This window comes from Musa acuminata, chromosome BXJ2-4 (genome assembly GCF_036884655.1).
Source record: "Musa acuminata AAA Group cultivar baxijiao chromosome BXJ2-4, Cavendish_Baxijiao_AAA, whole genome shotgun sequence".
NCBI classification, from domain to species: Eukaryota; Viridiplantae; Streptophyta; class Magnoliopsida; order Zingiberales; family Musaceae; genus Musa; species Musa acuminata.
The window spans coordinates 27674136-27697137 of NC_088341.1; the positions used below are offsets into that span (position 1 = coordinate 27674136).

General features: G+C 38.6%; 1 protein-coding gene and 1 pseudogene across 1 annotated transcript; both read right to left on the reverse strand.

Moving 5' to 3' along the window:
• Positions 1-1025: 1025 nt before the first annotated feature.
• LOC103981972 (GDSL esterase/lipase At5g03810-like) lies at positions 1026-3150 on the reverse strand. The gene is made up of 5 exons (XM_009398753.3): positions 2760-3150; positions 2537-2667; positions 2229-2462; positions 1496-1751; positions 1026-1413 (listed from the first exon to the last, which is right to left on the reverse strand). The coding sequence occupies exons 1-5, from the start codon at positions 3019-3021 to the stop codon at positions 1220-1222; spliced, it is 1077 nt and encodes a 358-aa protein (XP_009397028.3). The 5' UTR covers positions 3022-3150; the 3' UTR covers positions 1026-1219.
• Positions 3151-4361: 1211 nt separating this feature from the next.
• The window catches only part of LOC135608729 (threonine dehydratase 1 biosynthetic, chloroplastic-like), a 71895-nt pseudogene continuing 53254 nt past the window's right edge, over positions 4362-23002 (reverse strand).

The window sequence follows — 23002 nt, forward strand, 5'->3', positions numbered from 1 at the left end:
AAGTTGGTGAGCCTACTTCCTATGCAGATACAGTTTCTTGTGATAATTCCGCTAAGTGGTTAATTGCGATGAATGAAGAAATTGAATCTCTCCATTGGAATAGAACTTGGGATCTTGTGAAGCCGCCTTCTAGTAAGAAAATTGTTGTATGCAAATGGGATATCATTGTTGAGGGAAAAGTCCTTGTTCAGAAAATTCATACGAAGGACAATCCAACTGATATGTTTACGAAGCCTTTTCCGGTTTACAAGTTCAAGCAGTGCTTGGACTTGGTTGGTGTTCATTGTTGGTGATTGCCCGTTGGGGCTTTTATGAAGAAGGTGGAGCAAGTTTTGTTGGAACATGTCAAGGTGGAGATTTGTTACTTTGGCAAGTCCCATAGTCCCACATCGGGAAAATCAGACTTGTTGTCTCGTCTTGGAACTATAAATAAGGGCCTGGGCTTTGAAGTCAGATGCACCATATGAAAAACCTAAGTGTTTGCTTTGGTTTAAGTCCATACTCAGTTAAATAGTTTGGACTTATAGTTTGGTTTTTCTTGTTTAGTATTTTCGAGTGTTTCATGGCCTAGGAATATCTTCCTAAGGCATTTGTAATTGTCCCTCTTTTGCGGTAGTAATTTGCTCATGTAGGTCAAAGTCAATTGACCGAACCACGTATATCTGGTGTTCTTGTCTCGCTTTTATTCTTTCCGTTTTATTGTCTTGTTGGGTTGCTAAAATTATCTTGTGGTAAATTTCCTGGGGCTAGCTCTAATGATAAATGCTAGGACATAATGGTTAGATATGACCCGTGGATCATTCAGGATTGTCCAAAACAATTAGCGAATCAAAATCGCTCTTCACAAAAGCTATTTGAGATGTAGATTTCTGCGTGCTACTCTTGCTCTTTGCTGCAAAACCAAGAGCAACTCAAAAGATCTTTGTGGCTGATCAGTCTGTTATTGGATCTTCACCAGTGCAGCTATCTTGATCTCCTTAGCATCCATGAAAAGTATTCATCAGCGGAAGAAGAAGAAAAGGAAGAAGAAGAACAGTCACAATCTAAAGGCATCAAGCTACCATACAATAGAAGAGGGTGAAGCCACCATCACAATCGAGAACAGTGGTTAAGCCAACCACCTGCAACCGCAGTACTACTCTACTGAAGCTCTAATACAACAACGACAAGGAGAATCCAAGACTCTGCTCTAAACAGGCCTGATGAGCCTTTATTATTCTTAGGAGATGAGATCGATGCCTTGGAGCAGGAGAGCATCCGCCAAGACCTTGTTCGCAGCCTCCGAGGGGTGGAAGCTGTCCCAGAACACGTAACCGGTGGCGTTGCTGCACGTCCCCGGGGACCCCGCGTTGCAGAGAAGCGATGTCTCGATCGTCCCCGTCCCGCAGCACGCCTTCCTAGCCTCGAAGAACCCTTGCAACCACATCACACTTCAATCGCTAGCTTTGCACGTCTATGGAATGATATCACTGTGTGTCGTAGAAGATTTACGTACCACTCTTTCCCGGGTGGTCGATCAGGTCCAGGAGAGGGTTGTAGATGTCGAAGACGACGAGCTTGAGTTCGGGGTGGCTCTTCTTGAGGGCTTGAGCTGCGGCATTCATCTTCTTGTTGAAGGTGACCGCGTCCTTGTTGAGCCGTGCGACGCAGCCGTTTCTTCCGCCGCCGAACAAGGTGACGGCTGCAGGAAGACAGCCCATCGGTGGCAGCGACGTGACGCCAACACGCCTTCCTCCCATGTTGTACAGATTCTGTCTCATGGAGCAGTTCATTATCATTGACAGATCTTGGTGAGATTCCCAGTTTGCATGGCTCCCTATCATGATCTCTAATAGCGTGCTAATACTACACCTTGAATTCCCTACATTGTTCGATCATTTATGGTTCTAGATTCGCAAATTATGTTGGGTATCCAACCATCATGCTCTTAATTTAATGGCATTAAATAGGGTCTTAATGTGGAGTAGATTGGTCACGTAAACGTAGGTGCCCTCATCTTTATGTGCATGTACTGGCAACAGTCATGTGGTCAAAAAGAACGGTCATTTGTACTGCGTGACATCATTCTTAGTCAGATGAGATTGAATAGTTTGGGCACAATTAATACTGAGAAATTAGCAGTATAGTGAAGAAGACTGTGATGGGGAGTAGATGTGGCTACGTGAATGCTTCTGTTCATTGCACTCTGTTGCTCAAGTAACCTCGTCAAGTTGAGAGAGAGAGGAGACCTGAACAAAAGTGGTGAATGATTGCAGCAGCAGGTCGGAGAACTGATCGGGTGTGTAGCTCCCGCTGAGCAGGGGATTGATGTAGTAGTTCTGCACGTAGTCGCTGCTTCCGGCGCTCAGCAAGTAGATGGCACCGGCGAACAAGGCCGCCGCCTTGGGCTTCCCGGCCACGCGCTCCACCTTCGACTGGTACTCCTTATAGTACTGCAGCTGCTGCGTCAGAGAGATCGCTTGCTGCCAAGAAAAAAAAGGAGTCATGGCCATATTATAGCCACAGCTACAGCCATGGAAGATCAAGAAGCACTCACATATAGGTTTGCAGTGCTGTCGAGGTAACCAGAGGCAGCAGAGGCGAAGTTGGCACCGTGCAAGAGATTGTTCCCTGTGGCATCCTGGCTGAGGTAGGCTGGTGGGTATGAGGTAAATCCAAGGTTCTCCACTGCAGGCAGATGATAAAGATGAGCAGGGAGTTACGTGTTCACTGAAGGTATTGAGATCCAAATGGAGACTCACAGCAACAGAGTTTCCTACCGGTGAAGTCAGTGGCCAGCTTGCCATTGCAGAACCTTCCGGTTGGCGAGTGTTGCGCGAAGTCTCTGCCGTAAGGGGGGAAGTTAGCCCTGACAAGGGTGGAGAGGTGGTTGTTGTTTCCGGCGTCGACGACGGAGTCGCCGAAGATGATGACACCAGGGACCAGGCCTTGGCCCGAGGAGACCCCCACCATTGCAGCCAACACATGCACCACGGAGACCAGGATCATGGTGGTTTCTGTTCTACCTCTCCGAAGACCCATTCTCTCCTTCAGCCTACTGGTTGTGAGAGTGGAGTGTGGGTGGTGAGGAGGTAAAGGTTGTGAAATCAGATATTGTGGAGACTCTGAGTACTGGTGGTGACGGATAGAGGGGGATGGGAAGGCATTTAAGAAGAGCAGAGAGGACGAGAGAGGGAGAGTTGGGTGATGAAAAGGTGAGTAGTTAAAGTGCCATAAGTGAGGAGGGGTGGGAGTATGAATGAAGCTTGTAAAACCTCATTGGCCAAAGAAAACTGTGACATGTTGCATTCCCTTGTAGCTCCAATCTGATTACAGCTGCAGGAAAAACGAAATGGCAACTCAATCTGATTAATTTGAGACTTTATTAAGTGCTACAAAGCATAACTAGATTATCTGTTTAAGGAAGAAAAAGCTCTTCACCATTCACATATTTACATTTCCCAAACATCTTCTAATATGAAATTCTTACACCTTGTGTTCCACTAAACCATCTAAGATGCGGTTCAGATACTATTTCCATGAACAAAGTAAGTCACCAACAATTTTATTAAGCTCAAATTCGAAAGAAAAAGATAAGAGAGTGTACAGTGAGCAGTGGAAATAATATGTCCAAGAGGCTATGCTGCCAACTTTGATGGACTGGGATGAAAAGCATGAGAAGCTAAGCTTCACACTCTTAGCCTCTCTGATGGCATGACATGGTCCCAAAACTTGCTGCTTTGGGTGACACCTTCTAACACTTAGCTCTTCCATCATGAAAATAACATGATAATAAAGCTCCTTGTATCACATGCTTGGTCATCATGTTACCATAGGAAGAGAACCCTTGTTGTTCCTGCTGCAAGACATATGATGGTGTCACTTCAATCCCCCAGAGCTTTAGAACCTGACAAGTTATTTCATACCATACAAGTTACAAAGGAACATAAGACGACATGATACTTTTCTTTCTCAAATGTCAGATTGCCCCCTCAAGCCAAAATCATATACAGGTTTAGGTGATGTAATCAAATTCAGAAAATAGAAATTTAATTTTACTGAGAAGCTTCATTGACCCTAAATAGCAAGATCAAGCAATAAAAAGGATTGAACTGTTCTCATCCGAGTACCCTATCACAAGAATTGATAGAGCAAGACCCTGCATTCGGATATCTACTGGGACCCGAAGTATGATGCTAATAAGCCCAGGCCAAACATAAGAAAACAGAACAGCCGTAAGAATAATTTTAAGGAACGATCAGAATTCATAAGAAGTTTCTCCTCTTGAAGCATCCGCGAAGCTTAAGATGGTCATGGCAAGTTTCAGTTTGAAACTTGGGCCACGCTTTCATGCTAAGAAATGGCATGGATGTTTGATCCAGTTACTGGATCAACAGCCGGTAGGACTCATTGCTCATCTCACAAGTAAACTCATATCCAAGTTCCTGAGCTTGATTCTTAAATTCATGCGTATCCTCCTCTGGCCCTTGGATGCCTACTAAGACATTTGCACCGATCTCACCCTGTCACAGAAAATAAAGATACAAGTCATCATCTTTTCCTCCTTTAGAACAACAGCTTGAATGAAAGCATGCCTTCATTATAACACAAATATTTAGATATCATTAGATGAGATTCTTATGGAACTCAATAAAAACTCCATCACTGAAGATGAAGTTGTTTGGTGATCCTTCTGGATATCTATTTTGTTCATTCATAAGTTTAGCTGAATGAATATTGTGTAGGATTTTTTTTCCATTTCTTTCCCTTCATTGAACAAAAAAGAAAATATATTTGCATCCTTGCATGAATACAGTTTCTTTGAAGTATGTTATAATAGGGAATATATAATAAGTTAATGATTAGCATATAGTAGAAGCAAAGAAGTTTCAAACTTGTGCTCGATTATGAAATAGGCTGAAATTCCACTATGATGTTCAAAATTTAGTTAAAATTAATTATGTCATGAGGCACCATTGCATTATCTGTTCGTAAAAAGTTAGCTTAGTTGTAACATCACTTAAATCTCAAAATACCTGTAAAAGTATAAATTGATTAGTTTCGAAAATGAATGACGAACAAATCCCGATATATCCCAAAGATGATATCTTTATAAGTAATCCAATAAACACTTAATGTGCAAGAGAAAAAAAAAAGAGAAAGGAAAAAAAAAGACTTTAGAAGATAAATGAATAGTTACAAGTTCACGAACAACCACTCACGATTGTTAGACATATTGGCAAGTCCCCATATGCTTTACATGTGAATTTGTAAATCCAATAAACGCTCAACACTATCCCAAACCCCCATCCAACCCTATGTCATCCTTGTGATTCTAAGGTACTAAGATGACTGACGTTTCACATTGCACCATAACTCATAGAAAATAAGCCATGACACGTAAAAATTGGGCCATTTTGGGATAATTGTACCTACTCTGGTGAGCGATCACTCTACAACCCTGCAAACTATTTTTGCTCATATTTTTTAACAAAAACATATAAAAACAAGACAAACATGTTATTAAATATATGTACAAGCAAATAAAAGTGACGAATGATCCATTGACGAAGGTTTGCGAGCACATGATGATTGTGAGCGGCATTATCTCCTACTTAAACTATCGACACTCTTATCAATGCTTGTTTGTAGACTTTAATGACTACTTCATTATGTCATAGGGTATCTTCATACTCCTAATTGGCTTTTGCCCAAGGAAGCTTTTGCCATTTCATTAAGTATTTAATCCGCTTTATTCCATTGAATAATGTTAACTCACTTTTCATAAGAGGCTCTGGTAAGGGTAGTCGAGTTAGAATACTTTGGGAAGTATTTTTCAGATCTGAGTGGTAAGCTTTCGAATTGCTCATTTAGAAGATATTATGAACTAGTCCCTTGTGCACTTTATGCATAAAGGACTAGAGTGATGTTGGTTAGAGCTTCACTTGCTAGTTACAAGTGTCTTGCAAACCAATCACGTGTATGATGACACTTGTGATCCACTATACAATCTATTTTAATTAATACTAATAATGATATTTTCTCACTCTATTTGCATGATATATATATATATATATATATATATATATATATATATATATATATATATATATATATATATATATATATATATATATATATATATATATATATATATATATATATATATATATATATATATATATATATATATATATATATATATATATAGTGATGTCATTGAATCTGTGCAATGAAAAATTGGATCATAATGAGATCAAGATAATGAAACCAATTCGCCTTTAAAAACAGATCCTAAATATTCCTGATCATAGGTTACTTGAAAAGGATATCGAGATAACTAGATAAACCAGTGTACTATATATATACCCATCCATATGATAGAGGCAATTGGTCTTATAATTGCTTGTGTGAGGACACTAGGGATATAGTGCAAGTGCTCATTAGAAAATAAGTTCAATGAATGGTCCGCTTACGGAGTGCTAAATAGTTAATGATACTTCATTGTCAAACAGCGATTCCATAGTTCTAGTTGTATCTCTAATCCTTAGAATTGAGACATCAAGGATGCCTTGCTTAAGCACTTCATTCTTTGATACTGGACTTATAAGTCTGAAAGTTTCAAATCTAGTACAAACGGTCATTGGGAATGACAGCCAACCTTACGAAGACAATTGGATATCGATAAAGGATCATCCACTCTCGATATCATAAAAGAAATATCTCGTATATTCTTACTCACACAAATTCCTAGCTAGGGTCACTCGGATTAAGGGAGAATGAGTTCTTCGGAAGAATCCGATAAGAGTGAAACTCGAATAGATTCCACATGAGCCTGATAGTACTATGCCTAGTATATAGTCTTTGAGATATTAGATGAATGATGGACAATAAATATATAGTAACTAAGGGTAGGTAGGTCAAATGGATTAGATCCCTTTGTCATTTAGGGACTTTGGTTTAGTGGCCTAGTATATCTATAGTCAATAAGTTGAGTGAATTATTATGAGGATCATAATTCACTGAGTTAAAAGGAGTTCTGGTTCAGAAGGGGTTCTAATGGGTGTAACTCATAGCCAGCTCAGTAATTGAGCCTAGAAAGTCACACACATATGGTAGACGACTCGATGAATAGAGGATTGGGTATAAGATATCTAATAAGTCTCATTTACCTCTATTTTAATGGATCCATTGGGTGAGACCCAATAGATCATGAAACTTAAATGGGTTATTGGATAAGGTTCCAATACCCATTAATAAGGTTCCATTAGGGTTTTCATGAAGGGGCTCTCTATAAATATGAGTGGGGCTCAAAGGATCATAAGTTGGACCCCTGGAGCCAACGACCTCATCATCTCTTCCACCCATCTCTCCTTTGCCATGAGCCCCCTCCCTAGTGTGAGAGGACAACAAGAGAGTCAACCCCTGCTTGCTTACTACTACTGCGTGGTGGTGCACTGTCATGAGGAAAGAACCCATAGCAAGGAAGAGGTGTGTCACCATTGTCATCCACTGTGTGGATTACCGCTAGAGAGGAGTTCACGAGAACTTCTTCATCCATCGGACCAGGATATGAGTTTTAGGGGATATATGAGCTCCCCTAAGTGAGAACGTCTCACTCTCTTGGTGTAGTTTTTATGATTTCAAGTTTTACACTCACTTTCATCCCTTAAGGATCGATTTTTTAAGTAAACTAGTTGTATTTTTTTATCGATTTCATATTACAACAGTATATATTTTTGCATTTGAAACATTTGAATGGTAAAAGGCTTTGTCATCAAAGAGTTGACGAAAATACTAGGAAAAGGCAACAAGGGTTGCTACCTGCAATTTGCCCGCAAGCGGGTGTGGCCTGTAGCCTGGCTGAGGGCTACTTGTAACCACTTGGCTGAGAACTCCCTAGTCGAGAGCCCTCCTTGGCCAAGAGCCACTTGGCTAAGGGTAGCAAGGAGTCCTAGCAGCCAGGGAGTCTTAGCCTAAGGACTCCTAGTAGCCAGGGTTTCCTAACTACCAAAGGACTCTAGCCACTAGGGTTTCCTAAGGGATTAAGAGTTAATCCAAAATTGATTAATTAAATATTTTAATTAATTATCACCTAGTTAGTTCGATATGTATATGTAAATGTGATGTATGTAGTGGATAGATGATCATGGAGCATATGTGATAATTGTATATATGTGTATATAATTATTTATTAGAGCCGGTAAGCCTCCCTCTCTCTCATTAGATCTGACATGTAATTCTATCTCTCTAAGAATTATACCTCCTCTTGATGAGATCTAAGTTTTTTATTTATATAATATGTACATTTTGGGCCTACGTGCTTGTGATTAAGTTGTAATTACACAAGAAGGTACGGTTGGAGCATGGAGATATATACAGGACCAATGAGGATGAGACGGATAATCACCGAATATGAAGATGCGCCAAGACACACATAGAGCTTTTGTTTGTGACCAAGCTTTTAGCTTAGGCCTGATCACGCTAGGTCCTTGTCCATGATCATCTAGTGTGGATGTTTATGTATATATATAATATATATTTATTTTTGCACCTACTAGGTGTGTGTGTGTGTGTGTATATATATATATATATATATATATATATATATATATAATGTAAATATATGTTAAATATATGTGTGTGCCATGTTATATTTTACTATGAAACAGAGAAAAATCCCTTTAATAATGAAATTAAGTTAGTAAGCGTGAGACAATCAGATTGACCCACATGACTTTCTATCATTATAGGCGAAAATTATTTTTCGATATGGGCTGAGTTAGTCGAGTACCTCGAGGCTCAACTATATTAGGATTTAAGATCTTTGCCTATGACATAAAGATGCCACCAGTGACTTAAGGACATAGTATATTTGGTCGAGTCCCTCGAGGGTATATCATCAAATCAAACTCATCTTATAATAATAGTATTAACTTAACCAAATATCATGGTTGGTTGAGTCCCTCGAGACAATGATGGTTTAGAGGTCAAAAAGGATATGAATCATAGGAAGTGATTAGTAAGAATTGTCTACCTTTTAGGCTTAGTATGATTGATCGAGTCCCTCGAGATCATGCCAAGATGTCAATTGGATCCTAATCCACACTAAAAATCTACTATAAATTTTTTATTCACATGTTAGAGAGTGTCATGTGTTTCGTGAAAAAATAGTGGGAGTATATTAAGATAAAATTCTATATCTTAATTTTTTATAAAATCCAAAAATCTACATGTTATTAATATTTTGTTGCATCTTTATTTTCAAAAGGGGTAATAGGGTTTTTTAGACAAAAGATAGTTTTGCCCCTCGAAATTTTAGAAATTCAGAATTGTATCCTTATGTCCAAATTATGAAAATACCCCTCATAATTCAAAAAATTCCCTATATATCCCTAATTTTAAAAAAATATTATTAATTAATTAAAAAGTATAATTAGCTATTATTATTATTTATCAGTCCTATATAATGATATTTACATGTGATGTACGATATGGATGGATGATCATGGATCATGTGATGTGTGTGTACTTGTGATTATTATTATTATTGGGGCATGCGAGCCACCACTTTATTTCTCATTTATTGTAGGGCTTACATGCCTATGATTAAGTTATAATCACACGAGGAGGTGCAACGGGAGTGTGAAAATGATAGCGAGACCCACAAGATAGAGACAAATGATCGTGACGCATGAAAATGTGTCGAGATACCAACGGAACCGACAAGGACAAGATGGACGATCACAGAGCATGAAAATCCACCGCTGCATATATCGATCTTGATGCAAGTGATTAGGGTATGATCACATTAGGCTTATTGGCTCGGGCCTGATCATATTAAGATATTGTCCATGATCATCTGGTATGATTGCTCATGTGATTTGTGATTGCTTGTATACCTACTAGATATGTATATATATTTACATGCGATGTAGATATATACTAAATATATATATGTGTGACATGTCATATTATAAGACCAAATCAAAATCTCCTCACTCGACAATATTAAATCGGTAAACATAAGGCAATTAGATTGATCAATATGACCTTTCATCGTTATAGGTAGGGACCGATTATCAACATAGGTTGAGTTGATCGAGTCCCTTGAGGCTCACCAATATCGCGATTCGTTATCTTGCCCTACAACATAGAGATATCATTGGTGACTTAAGGACATAGTATGCTTGGTCGAATCCCTCAAGGGTGTATCATTGAATCAGGCTCATCTTGTAACGATGGTGTTAACTTAACCGAACATCATGGTTGGTTGAGTCCCTCGAGACCATGATGGTTCGGAGGCCAAACAAGATGGGAATCACAAAGAGTTGTGATCGGCAAGAGTTGCCTACCTTTACGGGCTTAGTGTGATTGGTCAAGTCCCTCAAGATTATGTTAAGATGTCGATTGGATCCTGATCCCCACTAGAGATCCGCTAAGGGGTTTTCGATTCACATACTGGAGGGAGTTATATGTTTCACAAGAAAATAGTGGGAGTAGATTAAGATAGAAGTCCATATCTTATTTATTTATTTTTTTATAAAATCTAAATGTTATTTATTTATTCTATATCTTTGTTTTTAAAAAATATCTCTTTCAAATCTCTTACGTGGTATACTTGATATGAACCATATCACTGGTCTGAATTATATGGATTGGCTCTGCAGTTTGAGAATTATTCTCATGGTGGAGAAAATCACGTACATCCTTGATATAATGATGCCTACGCTCGAGGAAGGGGCAAGCAAGTATGAGATCACTCACTATATGAAGTACATAGATGATTCCACTCTTGCTCAGTATTATATATTAGGCTCCAAGACTCCTGAGTTATAGAGATAGTATGAAAAGATAGATGCTAGATCCATTCTCCAATATGTCCGTAAATTATTTGAGGAACAGGGGAGGACTCAGCGATATAAGATATCTAAGAGTTGTTAGGATCGGAGCGGCACTAAGAGGCGGGGGTGAATTAGTGCAGCGGATTAAAACGTCGGTTTTGATAAATCTTTCGTACGATAAAAAACGAACTCGGAAGTGCTTAACTTGAAGGCGTATTCGCAAAGTTGTGTAGCAAAGGTAATGAGGAAATAAAGCAAGTAAGAAGGTTTGCAGTAATGTAAATAGCAGTAATGAAATGCAAACCAGAGATTACGCCGATTTTAAAGTGGTTCGGTCAAATGATCTACATCCACTTGCGAGGCCCCTCTTCGATGAGGCTCCCACCTTCCACTAGCAAATCTCTTGAAAGGGAAGGGAAAATACCCCTCTTACAACTTTTTACAAGCGGTTCACTCTCTTACAGATTTTCAGCAAGAAAGAAGGAGGTGAACACTAGCAAATTGAAAACAAGACTAGCTAAGACTTTTCTAAGACCTTTCTCTCAATTAATTGCTTCTCAAAAAGTTGTAATCTCAGCTGAGATTTGAGGGGTATTTATAGGCCTCAAGAGGATTCAAATTTGGGCTCCAAAATTTGAATTCTCTTTGGTTCCCGATGCTGGCGGTGCCACCGCCTGTCAGTGTCTGACACTGACAGTGGACTGGCGGTGCCATCGCCCAACCAAGCGGTGCCACCGCCCAGTCTGGCGGTGCCACCGCCAGACCCTCCGGTTCACTGGTTGGGCTTTAAATTTAGCCCAAACCAAGTCTAATTTTGGGCCTAGTTGGCCCCTAACCAGGATATAGGATTATCTCTTAATCCTAATCCTAATTACATGTGAACTACATAACTAAAAACATCCTAAGCAAGTTTTCAACCGCGAACGTCGAGTCTTGTTTCAGCGAGTTTTCCGACGAACTTCTTCCGACGGACTCCCAGCAAGCTCCCGATCTTATGATGACTTTAACAAGTAGCTGAGCCTTCTCGGTGATCTCCGTGAACCTCCAACGATCTCTTCGGTGAACTTCCGAAAATTTCAACAGGTTCCCGATTTCTTCTCGGTTAGTTCCGACAGCATCTCCGACGATTCTTCGGACTCTTAAACGTCCATCAAACTTGACTCTGGTATTCTTGCTTTGTGTTTTCTGGTTATCGTAGTTAATCCTACACACTTAACTCAATAATATGGATTAGATCAATTAACCCATCAATTGATTTTATCATCAAAATTTGAGATTCAACAATCTCCCCCTTTTTGATGATGACAATCAATTGATGACGGAGTTACACATAACTCCCCCTATCTATATGTCATATTATGAGAAGATAAAAACACTTGAATTCCATCCCATTGAATTCAAGCATAAACCGATAAGTTCTAACCGTTGAACTTATCGTTATTCTCATTAAGCAATAGTAAATACGAAACTTCGATGAAAATCATTTTCAAGTCGAATGATAAGAGACAATTTTTATTACGACAGGAGATAAAGATTTTCAACGTGAATTTCATGATATAAATGTAAGGCGTGATTTCATATGATCAATCAATCTAAAAACTTATGATATACTTAAGGATTTTGCAAGGCATATAAGATGCGATATATTTAAAGATTTTGCAAGGCATATAAGATATTCATATCACACAAGCTTTTGTCATTCATATAAGTCATGATGCGCATAAGATATTTTCATTAAGTCATGCTATCGAAATGGTATAAGTCATCACTTAGTCATCACTTCTCCGCCTTTGTCATCAACAAAAAGGGAATGAGAATTGAAGCACATAATTTGTGATTATAACATCAGGAATTCAACATTGATCATACAAAAATTCATCATTCAAAATTAAGTATGCTAAAATATTCACGCAGAGTTCATCTTAAAAGAAAATTCAGCATTCATTCATTTTATCAAATCTCTTCTTTCTATAAATAATAAAAAATTATAGGTGTACAAAGGAGAGATTGTGATTAAAAAATTTCAAGTAGTAACTCCAATAAGTCAAGATCATAATTCGAATACAAATTCATTCAAATTCATTCAAATCGTCGACTTGAAACTCATAATCAAGCCATCAAAATCAATTTCGAGATTCATAAAATATCATAAAATCATTAATCTTGATCAGATGGGAGCGGTGTTTGACTCAAGATAGGATAAGGTAATTTAACGTGTCATTTAGAATCGAAAGAGAAGGATCAAATTCACCGAGGAACGGAGAGAGGATGAAAAACTTTTACGAAAAATCCATTCAAACAAGTTTATTTTTAGGGACAATTTAACATTCCTAATTCCCTTCTAATGAATTCAAATTGGTCTTCATTCAAAACTTTTGTAAATATATCTGCTAATTGATGCTTTGTGTCAATGAATTCTAGAACAACATTATTGTTAAGGACATGATCGCGTATGAAATGATGCCTAACGTCGATGTGCTTAGTTCTAGAGTGCTGAATTGGATTTTTAGTAAGACATACGGCACTAGTATTATCACATTTTATGGGAACGTTTTTGAAGTGAATTCCATAGTCTTCTAATATATTTTTCATCCAAACAACTTGTGCACAACATGCACTTGCAGCAATGTATTCGGCTTCCACCGTAGATAGTGCAACTGAATTTTGTTTCTTGGAAGTCCAAGAAACAAGTGCATGTCCCAAAAATTGGCATGTTCCAAATGTACTTTTTCTATCTATCCTGTATCCGCCAAAATCGGCATCTGCATAAGCTATTAAATCTAATTTTTCAGATTTTGGATACCACAATCCTAAATTTGGAGTTCCTTTAAGATACCTAAATATTCTTTTAACACTCTTAAGATGAGATAATTTAGGATTAGATTGAAACCTAGTGCAAAGTCCTACACTAAACATAATATCCGGTCTAGTCGCGATGAGGTAGAGTAGACTACCTATCATTCCCCTATATGTGTTTTGATCAAAATTTTCACTATTTTCATCCATATCTAACTTAGTCGAAGTACTCATAGGGGTGTTTATTGCTTTTGAATTATCCATGTTAAATCATTTTAACAATTCTAATGTATATTTAGATTGGTTAAGAAATATACCATCACTAAGTTGTTTGATTTGTAATCCCAAAAATAAAGTTAATTCACCCATTAAACTCATTTCAAATTCATGACTCATACATTTGGCAAATGATTCACATAGTGATTCATTCGAAGAGCCAAAAATAATATCGTCAACATAAATTTGCACAATAAGAAAATTATTTTTAAAATATTTGATAAACAATGTAGCCTTTGGTAAAATAAGAAAGGAACTAAGCCTTTCATACCAAGCTCTAGGAGCTTGTTTCAAGCCATAGAGAGCCTTAGTCAATTTGAATACATGATTAGGAAGAAGAGAATTTTCAAATCCGGGAGGTTGTTCGACATATACTTCTTCGGAAATAAAACCATTCAAGAAAGCACTTTTGACATCCATTTGAAACAGTTTAAAATTATTACTATTAGCATAGGCAAGGAGCATCCTTATGGCTTCTAATCGAGCCACGGGAGCGAAGGTTTCTTCGTAATCGATACCTTCTTCTTGGTTGAAACCTTTGGCCACTAATCTAGCCTTGTTTCTAACCACGATACCATTTTCGTCTTGCTTGTTTCTAAAGACCCATTTAGTACCAATGACTAAATGGTCACTAGGTCTAGGAACAAGCTTCCATACCTTATTCCTCTCAAATTGATTTAATTCCTCTTGCATTGTAATAACCCAAAAATCATCTTTTATGGTCTCGTCAATGCATTTAGGTTCGATTTGAGAAAGGAAGGCGGCGTTAGCACAAAAATTCTTGAAAGAGGAACGAGTTTGAACCCCTTTTGATGTATATCCTATAATTAGTTCCTTTGGATGAGCATCTATATACTTCCATTCCTTGGGTAAGAAAATTTCGGAAGAAGGTGCATCCAAGTTGTAATTTTGAGGAGGGGGTTCATTTAAATTCAAATTATCAAAACCAAGATCATCATCAAAATTATTTTTCTTTAAATTAGAAATTTCATTAAAAACTACATGAATAGACTCTTCTATTACTAAGGTTTTTTTGTTAAAAACCTGAAAAGCCTTAGAAATGGAAGAGTAACCAAGAAAGATGCCTTCATCGGATTTAGCATCAAATTTTCCTAAGGCATCCCTTTCATTCAAAATAAAGCATTTACAACCGAAAACTTTAAAATAGGAAATATTTAGTTTTTTGTTATTCCATAATTCATAGGGAGTTTTTGATAGGGATGGTCTTATTAGGACCCTATTCATGATGTAGCAAGCCGTATTTACGGCTTCGGCCCAAAAATACTTGGGTAGACTATGTTCATTTAACATCGTTCTTGCCATTTCTTGTAGGTTTCTATTTTTTCTTTCAACTACTCCATTTTGTTGGGGATTCCTCGGAGTGGAGAAGTTGTGATTGTATCCATTAACTTCACAAAAATTTTGAAAGTCACGGTTTTGAAATTCGCCACCGTGATCACTCCGAATTGATAAAATCATGAAACCTTTTTCGTTTTGAGTGAGTTTACAAAATTTAGAGAAACACTTGAAACAATCACTTTTGTGAGCCAAGAAACAGGTCCAAGTGTATCTAGTATAGTCATCCACAATTACAAACGCATATTTGTTTCCTCCTAGACTTATCGTGTCAATTGGTCCAAATAAGTCCAAATGAATCAATTGTAATGGTCTAGTGGTGCTAATTTGAGTTTTTGGTTTGAAACTAGTTTTTATTTGTTTACCTAGTTGACATGCATCGTATACTTTGTCCTTAATAAACTTTATATTTGGAATTCATCGCACTAATTCTCTAGATGAGATCTTAGATATTAGTTTCATGCTTGCATGGCCTAGTCTCCTATGCCAAAGCCAAGCATCATCATTTAAAGCGGAGAAGCACATTTCATTACTCAGTTCATCAAGGTTGATGGTGCAGACATTATTTTGTTTTAATGCAATCATAGTTATGTTATGATTTGGTTTTTCAATAATACACACGTTTGATTCAAATCTAACGATATAACCTTTATCGCATAATTGACTAACACTCAAGAGATTATGTTTCAATCCATCAACTAGTAAGACATCATCAATAGAAAATTTTAATTTGTTACCTATGGTTCCCTTGCCAATGATTTTGCCTTGGTTGTTGTCAACGAAGGTGACGTACCCTTCTTCTTTGCTAGTGAGCATAGAGAAATGAGATGGATCTCCAATTATATGTCTTGAGCATCCACTATCTAGATACCATCTCTTGCTCCTAGCTTGTGATGGTGTATGTTTCTACAAGAAGGGATTATTTTTAGGTACCCATTTTCTTTTGGGTGCCTTAAAAACTGATTTAACTTGTTCATCATATTGCATAGAATTGATCATGGTTCCTTTAGGAAGCCAAATTAGTTTGTTCGGACTAATTTTCTTGAATGGACATTTATAAGTTTTATGTCCATATTTGCAACAAAAGTTGCAATTGCTTTGGTGCCGAACATGTAAGATGGGGCCTTTAATGAAGGTGGTTGGATTTTGGTGAGGACTTCTCACAAATCCGATTCCACTTCTTTTAGGAATGTGCCCCTTATTTGTAAGGATCATGTTCAAAGACTTACTACCAACCTCGAATTTCTTCAAGATGTCCTTAAGTAGCAAGTTCTCCTTTTGGAGAGATTCTAGATCATGGCATTTTACACATGGAGCTAAACTATCATGATATTCAGCTTTTACTTTATCAATATCACAAGTGAGACTATCATGCTCCTTTTTTAGCAATTTATATTTTCTACTAATTGTCTTACATTCATCAAATAACTCATGGAAGGCATTTAATAATTCATAATAAGATAAATCTGCATCAATTAAATCCGTTACCTCTTCTCCGATAGCCATTAGGGCGTAATGAGCAACTTGCTCGGTGTTGGACTCCTCTTCTTCGGACGCGCTTGAATCATCCCACGTTGCCTTGAGCGCCTTCTTCTTTGATGTTCTCTTTTTGGCTTGAGGACAATCGTTCTTGTAGTGTCCCAGTTTTTTGCACTCATAGCAAATCACTTGGTCCTTCTTGTGTTCAAATTTATTTTTTATATTATTTTTAAATTTATTCTTTCTTAAATATTTTTTAAATTTTTGAGTCAAAAGTGCAATGTCATTATCACTGTCCTCATCACTTGATGTTCCTTTCAAGTGGTCTTCTTGTGATGTGAGTGTCATATCCTTCCTGTTCTTTGGAAGGGGGTTCTCGAGCTCGTCATGAGCTTGACATGTCATTTCGTAGGTCATTAGAGACCAAATAAGTTCTTCAAGAGGGAATGTTTTAAGGTCTTTGGCCTCTTGAATGATCGTAACTTTTGGATCCCAACTTTTAGGGAGGGATCTTAAGATTTTAGTTACTAGTTCAAAGTTAGTAAAATCTTTACCAAGAGCTTTGAGTCCATTGATGACATCCGTGAACCGGGTGTACATGTCTCCGATGGACTCACTTGGTTTCATTCGGAAAAGTTCGTAAGAGTGCACAAGGATGTTGATTTTGGACTCTTTCACTCGGCTAGTGCCTTCATGAGTGACCTCAAGAGTTCTCCAAATATCAAAAGTCGAATCACAAATTGAAACACGATTAAATTCATTTTTGTCTAGTGCACAAAACAAGGCATTCATAGCCTTTGCATTTAAAGCAAAAACATTCTTCTCCGATTCATTCCATTCGCTCATTGGAAGAGAAGATTTTTGAAATCCGTTTTCAACAATAGTCCAAAGCTCGAAATCCATGGAAATGAGGAAGATCCTCATACGAGTCTTCCAATAAGTATAATCCGACCCATTAAACAAGGGTGGACGTGTGATAGAATGACCCTCATGTATGCCGGAGTAAGCCATCTCTCTTGGGTATCAAACCAAATATGAGAGTGAGCCTAGCTCTGATACCAATTGTTAGGATCGGAGTGACACTAAGAGGGGGGGTGAATTAGTGCAGCGGATTAAAACGTCGGTTTTGACAAATCTTTCGTTCGATAAAAAATGAACTCGGAAGTGCTTAACTTGAAGGTGTATTCGTAAAGTTGTGCAGTAAAGGTAATAAGGAAATAAAGCAAGTAAGACGGTTTGCAGTAATGTAAATAGCAGTAATGAAATGCAAACTAGAGATTACGCCGATTTTAAAGTGGTTCGGTCAAATGACCTACATCCACTTGCGAGGCCCCTCTTCGATGAAGCTCCCACCTTCCACTAGCAAATCTCTTGAAAGGGAAGGGTAAATACCCCTCTTATAACTTTTTACAAGCGGTTCACTCTCTTACAAATTTTCAGCAAGAAAGAAGGAGGTGAACACTAGCAAATTGAAAACAAGACTAGCTAAGACTTTTCTAAGACCTTTCTCTCAATCAATTGCTTCTCAAAAAGTTGTAATCTCAACTGAGATTTGAGGGGTATTTATAGGCCTCAAGAGGATTCAAATTTGGGCTCCAAAATTTGAATTCTCTTTGGTTCCCAATGCTGGCGGTGCCACCGCCTATCAGTGGTGGTGCCACCGCCTGTTAGTGTCTGACACTGACAGTGGACTGGCGGTGCCATCGCCCAGCTCTCGGGTGCTGGGCGGTGCAACCGCCTAGTCTGGCGGTGCCACCGCCAGACCCTCCGGTTCACTGGTTGGGCTTTAAATTTAGCCCAAACCAAGTCTAATCAGTTGGCCCCTAACTAGGATATAGGATTATCTCTTAATCCTAATCCTAATTACATATGAACTACATAACTAAAAACATCCTAAGCAAGTTTTCAACCGCGAACGTCGAGTCTTGTTTCGGCGAGCTTTCCGACGAACTTCTTCCGATAGACTCCCAACAAGCTCTCGATCTTGTGATGACTTTAACGAGTAGCCGAGCCTTCTTGGTAATCTCCGCGAACCTCCGACGATCTCTTCGGCAAACTTCCGAAAATTTCGACAGGTTCCCGATTTCTTCTTGGTTGGTTCCGGTAGCATCTCCGACGATTCTTCGGACTCTTAAACGTCCATCGAACTTGACTCCAATATTCTTGCTTTATTTTTTCTGGTTATCGTAGTTAATCCTGCACACTTAACTCAATAATATGGATTAGATCAATTAACCCATCAACTGATTTTATCATTAAAATCCGAGATTCAACAAGAGCCTCTTTTGTGCTAGGATAACTAAGGGGACACTAGTTCAGAACCATGTTCTAAAGATAATTGAGTGGATAGAGCAACTCACAAGTTTGGGAATGGCCCTAGAGGATAACTTATATGTGGATCTTGTGCTTCAGTTGTTAGGACCGAGAGCACTAAGAGGGGGGGGGGGTGAATTAGTGCAGCGGAAATCTTTCAGCGATTAAAAACGAAAGCTACGTTCGTTCGATAAAAACTATTTTGATGCAAAAGCCGATTCTAAGATTACTTATGATTAAGTGCAGTTTACGTCTAAACACAGTTTGCGTCTAAGCGCAGTTTACGCAGTTTGCGTCTAAATGCAGTTTGCGTCTAAATGCAGTTTGCATCTAAATGCAGATTGCATCTAAGCGCAGTTTGCATCTAAGCGCAGTTTGCGTCTAAGCTCAGATTGCGTCTAAGCGCAGTTTGCGTCTAAGTGCAGTTTGCATCTAAGCACAGATTGCGTCTAAGCGCAGTTTGCGTCTATACACAGTTTGCGTCTAAGCGCAGTTTACATCTAAGCTCAGATTCGGAAAGATCTGAACTTAGACACTCGTTCGTAAAAGCGCAGAAGGCAGTTTGCAGTTATAAATGGAATCAAAACGTAAACGTAAACTGCAAAGAAACTCGTTCGTAAAAGCGCAGAAGACAGTTTGCAGTTATAAATAGAATCAAAACGTAAATGTAAACTGCAATGTAAAGATTGTACGAAAACACCGATTTACATCTGAATGCAGATTCGGAAAGATCAAAACTTTGAAACTTGTTCGTAAAAGCGCAGAGAGCAGTAGCTATGTAGGAGGTTTGCAGTAATGATAAAGTGCTCAAAATAAAAGCAAACCAGAGATTTAGAGTGGTTCGGTCAGTCTTGACCTACTCCACTTTTGGCTTCCTCCACCGACGAGGTCACCGACGTCAACTAGAGGCCTTCCTTCAATAGGCGAAGGCCAACTGCCCTTTTACAATTTCACTCCTTTTGACGGGCTCAGGAGACAACTCTTACAGAACCTTTCTCTCCTCTCTTTACAACTCAAGACTTAAAGAACAGAAAGAGGAGAACTTTTGGACTTTACACAAATTTGAGCTCTTAGAATCACAGAAAAGATCAAGAATTCGGTGTAGGTCTGTATCTTTTCAGTGCTGAATGGGTGGGGTATTTATAAGCCCCAACCCAGTTCAAATTTGGAGCTCAAAACGATCAAATCCCGGAATTCCGGGATCAGGCGGTTGCACCTCCTGACTGGGGCGGTTGCACCGCCTGGCAGAGCTCGAAGACTAAGCCTCTGGGCGGTGCTACCTCTGTCAGGGGCGGTTGCACCTCTCTGCTAGAGCTCGAAGACCGAGCTCAGGCGGTTGCACCGCCTGACTGGAGAGGTTGCACCGCCTGGCAAAGCTCGAAACTTGAGCTCTGGCGGTGCTACCTCCTGACAGAGGAGGTTGCACCGCCCAGTCTCGCTCGGAGACTGAGCCCTGGGCGGTTGCACCTCTTGGCTGGGGCGGTTGCACCGCCCAGTCTCGCTGGGAGACATAGCCTGGGCGGTGCTACCTCCCTGCCTGGGCGATTGCACCTCCCACAGCAACCTGGGTCCGAATGGGTTGAACCATTCGACCCAATTTGAGTTCTTCATGGGCCCAATTTCCCCAGGATTAAGCTAATGGGATCACCTCCCATTTCTAACTTAATCAAAGTGCTAACTACGATTAGTTCCTAAGACATATTCTGCAGCTTGCTTCGGTGCGTCACTCGCTTCTTCCGGCGAGTTTCCGGCGAACTTCCGTCGATCATCCGATGAACCCTCGGTGATGCTCCTGCGGACTTCCGGCAAACTCCTGGACTGCGACGATCCACTTGGCAAGTTCCGACGAGCTCCTTTGGCAAGCTTCTGGACTTCTCGGATTTGTTCCCGCAGAACCTCCGACGACTGTCCGAACTTCCGTCGAGCTCTCGAACTCCCAACGTGATCATTATCATGACTCCGGCGCAACTCCTGGCATATCTTACTTTCATCGTAGTTAATCCTGCACACTTATCTCAACACATACATTAGACAACAAATAACAATTGACTTCATCATCAAAATCCGAGATTCAACAATCTCTCCCTTTTTGATGATGACAATCAATTGATAATGGAGTTAACCTTAACTCCCCCTGTCTATATGCCATACTTCTTGAATTTAAAAACTTTATAAATTCAATAGACATATTCCCATCATGATTCCTATCATAATGTATCTCTTTGAAGATGATGTCAAGGCTTGACATACATTTTCAAATATAACAAGTTTGAATGATGGTTATTGTAGCAATTCATCATACTGTATGATATCGACATGTAAAGCTGTGAAGCAAGATTTTGATATCATTACATGATGTACACATTTCGAATATTTTAGCAAGTGTAGCATTGCATCACATGGTAAGATATCAGTTCGTACGATGCAAATTTTTGTTTGATATCTTGATACAGGGCATATGGCAATCATATATTTCTTGGTGATGCAAGTATGGCCTAATCATAGCATCAGTGATAGCAACCATATCAACATCAGTAATAGCAACCATATCATTATCAGTGATAGCAGGTATGGCCTAATCATAACATCAGTAATAGCAACCATATCAATTCATATTTTTCTCCCCCTTTATCATCAACAAAAAGCATGGTAGCATTATCAAAAAGCATGGTAGATGTGATTCCAGCAGGTTATCAAGCACATAAAGGAAGGCATGACACATATAATACTTTGAATATCTCTTCTCCTTGTTATGTTATAGTTCGTTGCTTGAAGGAGGAAACTCATTTTTCAAAAAGTTTTCATAAGAGTGTACAGGAAAATCCTATTTTTAGCATTCAAACCGAAAATAAGATGAACTTCTTACATGCATTCGGATATGAGTAAGCTACTGATTTTCAAAAACATTTGTCACATAATTTCCAACATGTTATTTGATCAAGTGATACCAAGGCATGTAATAGTAATCAATAACGTCCGAAAAATAATTTTAACTAGTTTAAGTATTCGGACACATCAACATTCCTAATTCTCTTCTTATGAAATCAAATTGTTCTTCACTTAGAGGTTTTGTAAAGATATCAGCTAGTTGATGTTTCATATCAATGTCATATTGCTAACTTATCAACTACATTGGTATGTCACTTTATATTTATCAAGGCATAAGGTTTTCAAAACATTTAGTTTCAATGTAAAATCTGAGATAAACAACAAGAGATGTTTGTAACTTTGCATATGCTTACAGATCAATGTAAAGAGTAACATATGGAGTTTACAACATATCAGGTAACCATATCAAAGACAAAGTCCTTCATGATGAGTAACATAAGGAGTTTTCAACATGCCATATTAAAGACAAAGTCCATGAGGAGTTTATAACAACAACGGATGATTGTGTTCATACAAGCTCATTCATGAGGTGGAAGGTTAAAGTGCCTAAATAAAGAGTCAAATTGTCGATGAATTTGCTGCAACTCAGTTAGGATTTGATCTTGTCGAAGCTCAAGCCGTTCTTGTCTTTGTTCAAATCGGTCCATCCGAATCCCAATATCTTCGATAGATGATGTGTGAGTTTGCTCAAACGGATGTGTTTCCTCAAAGGGACAGATCGGAGGAGATTGGGTACCCCTAAAGACTGGTGTTTCCGGTTCTGGTTCAGGTTGACGGGGATCAGTTCTTCTTGGCATTCTAACCCAGTTACCGTTTCTATAAAAACATCTTAATCGGTGAAGTAGATTTTTATTAATTATGCTGAATCTATCTACTTTTATTACTTCTTCTTCCGGTGGTATTAGAATATCATAGGCATTCATTATTCTAGTTATTATACCACCATATGGGAGCATCATGTCTTTCTTAGATAGTTCCAACATGTTTTGTTGGATAAGATAACCAAGACAGATGTCATTTCCTTTCATGATCATATACATAGTTCCTAATTCTAATTGGCTTACTTCATC

Excerpts from the sequence above, each read along its gene's own strand:
- LOC103981972 (XM_009398753.3), bottom strand. The coding sequence starts at position 3,021 with ATGGGTCTTCGGAGAGGTAGAACAGAAACCACCATGATCCTGGTCTCC. Across the intron at positions 2,668-2,759 it reads GCTGGCCACTGACTTCACCG|TGGAGAACCTTGGATTTACC; the intron begins GTAGGAAACTCT and ends ATCTGCCTGCAG. Across the intron at positions 1,414-1,495 it reads CGACCACCCGGGAAAGAGTG|GGTTCTTCGAGGCTAGGAAG; the intron begins GTACGTAAATCT and ends TGTGGTTGCAAG.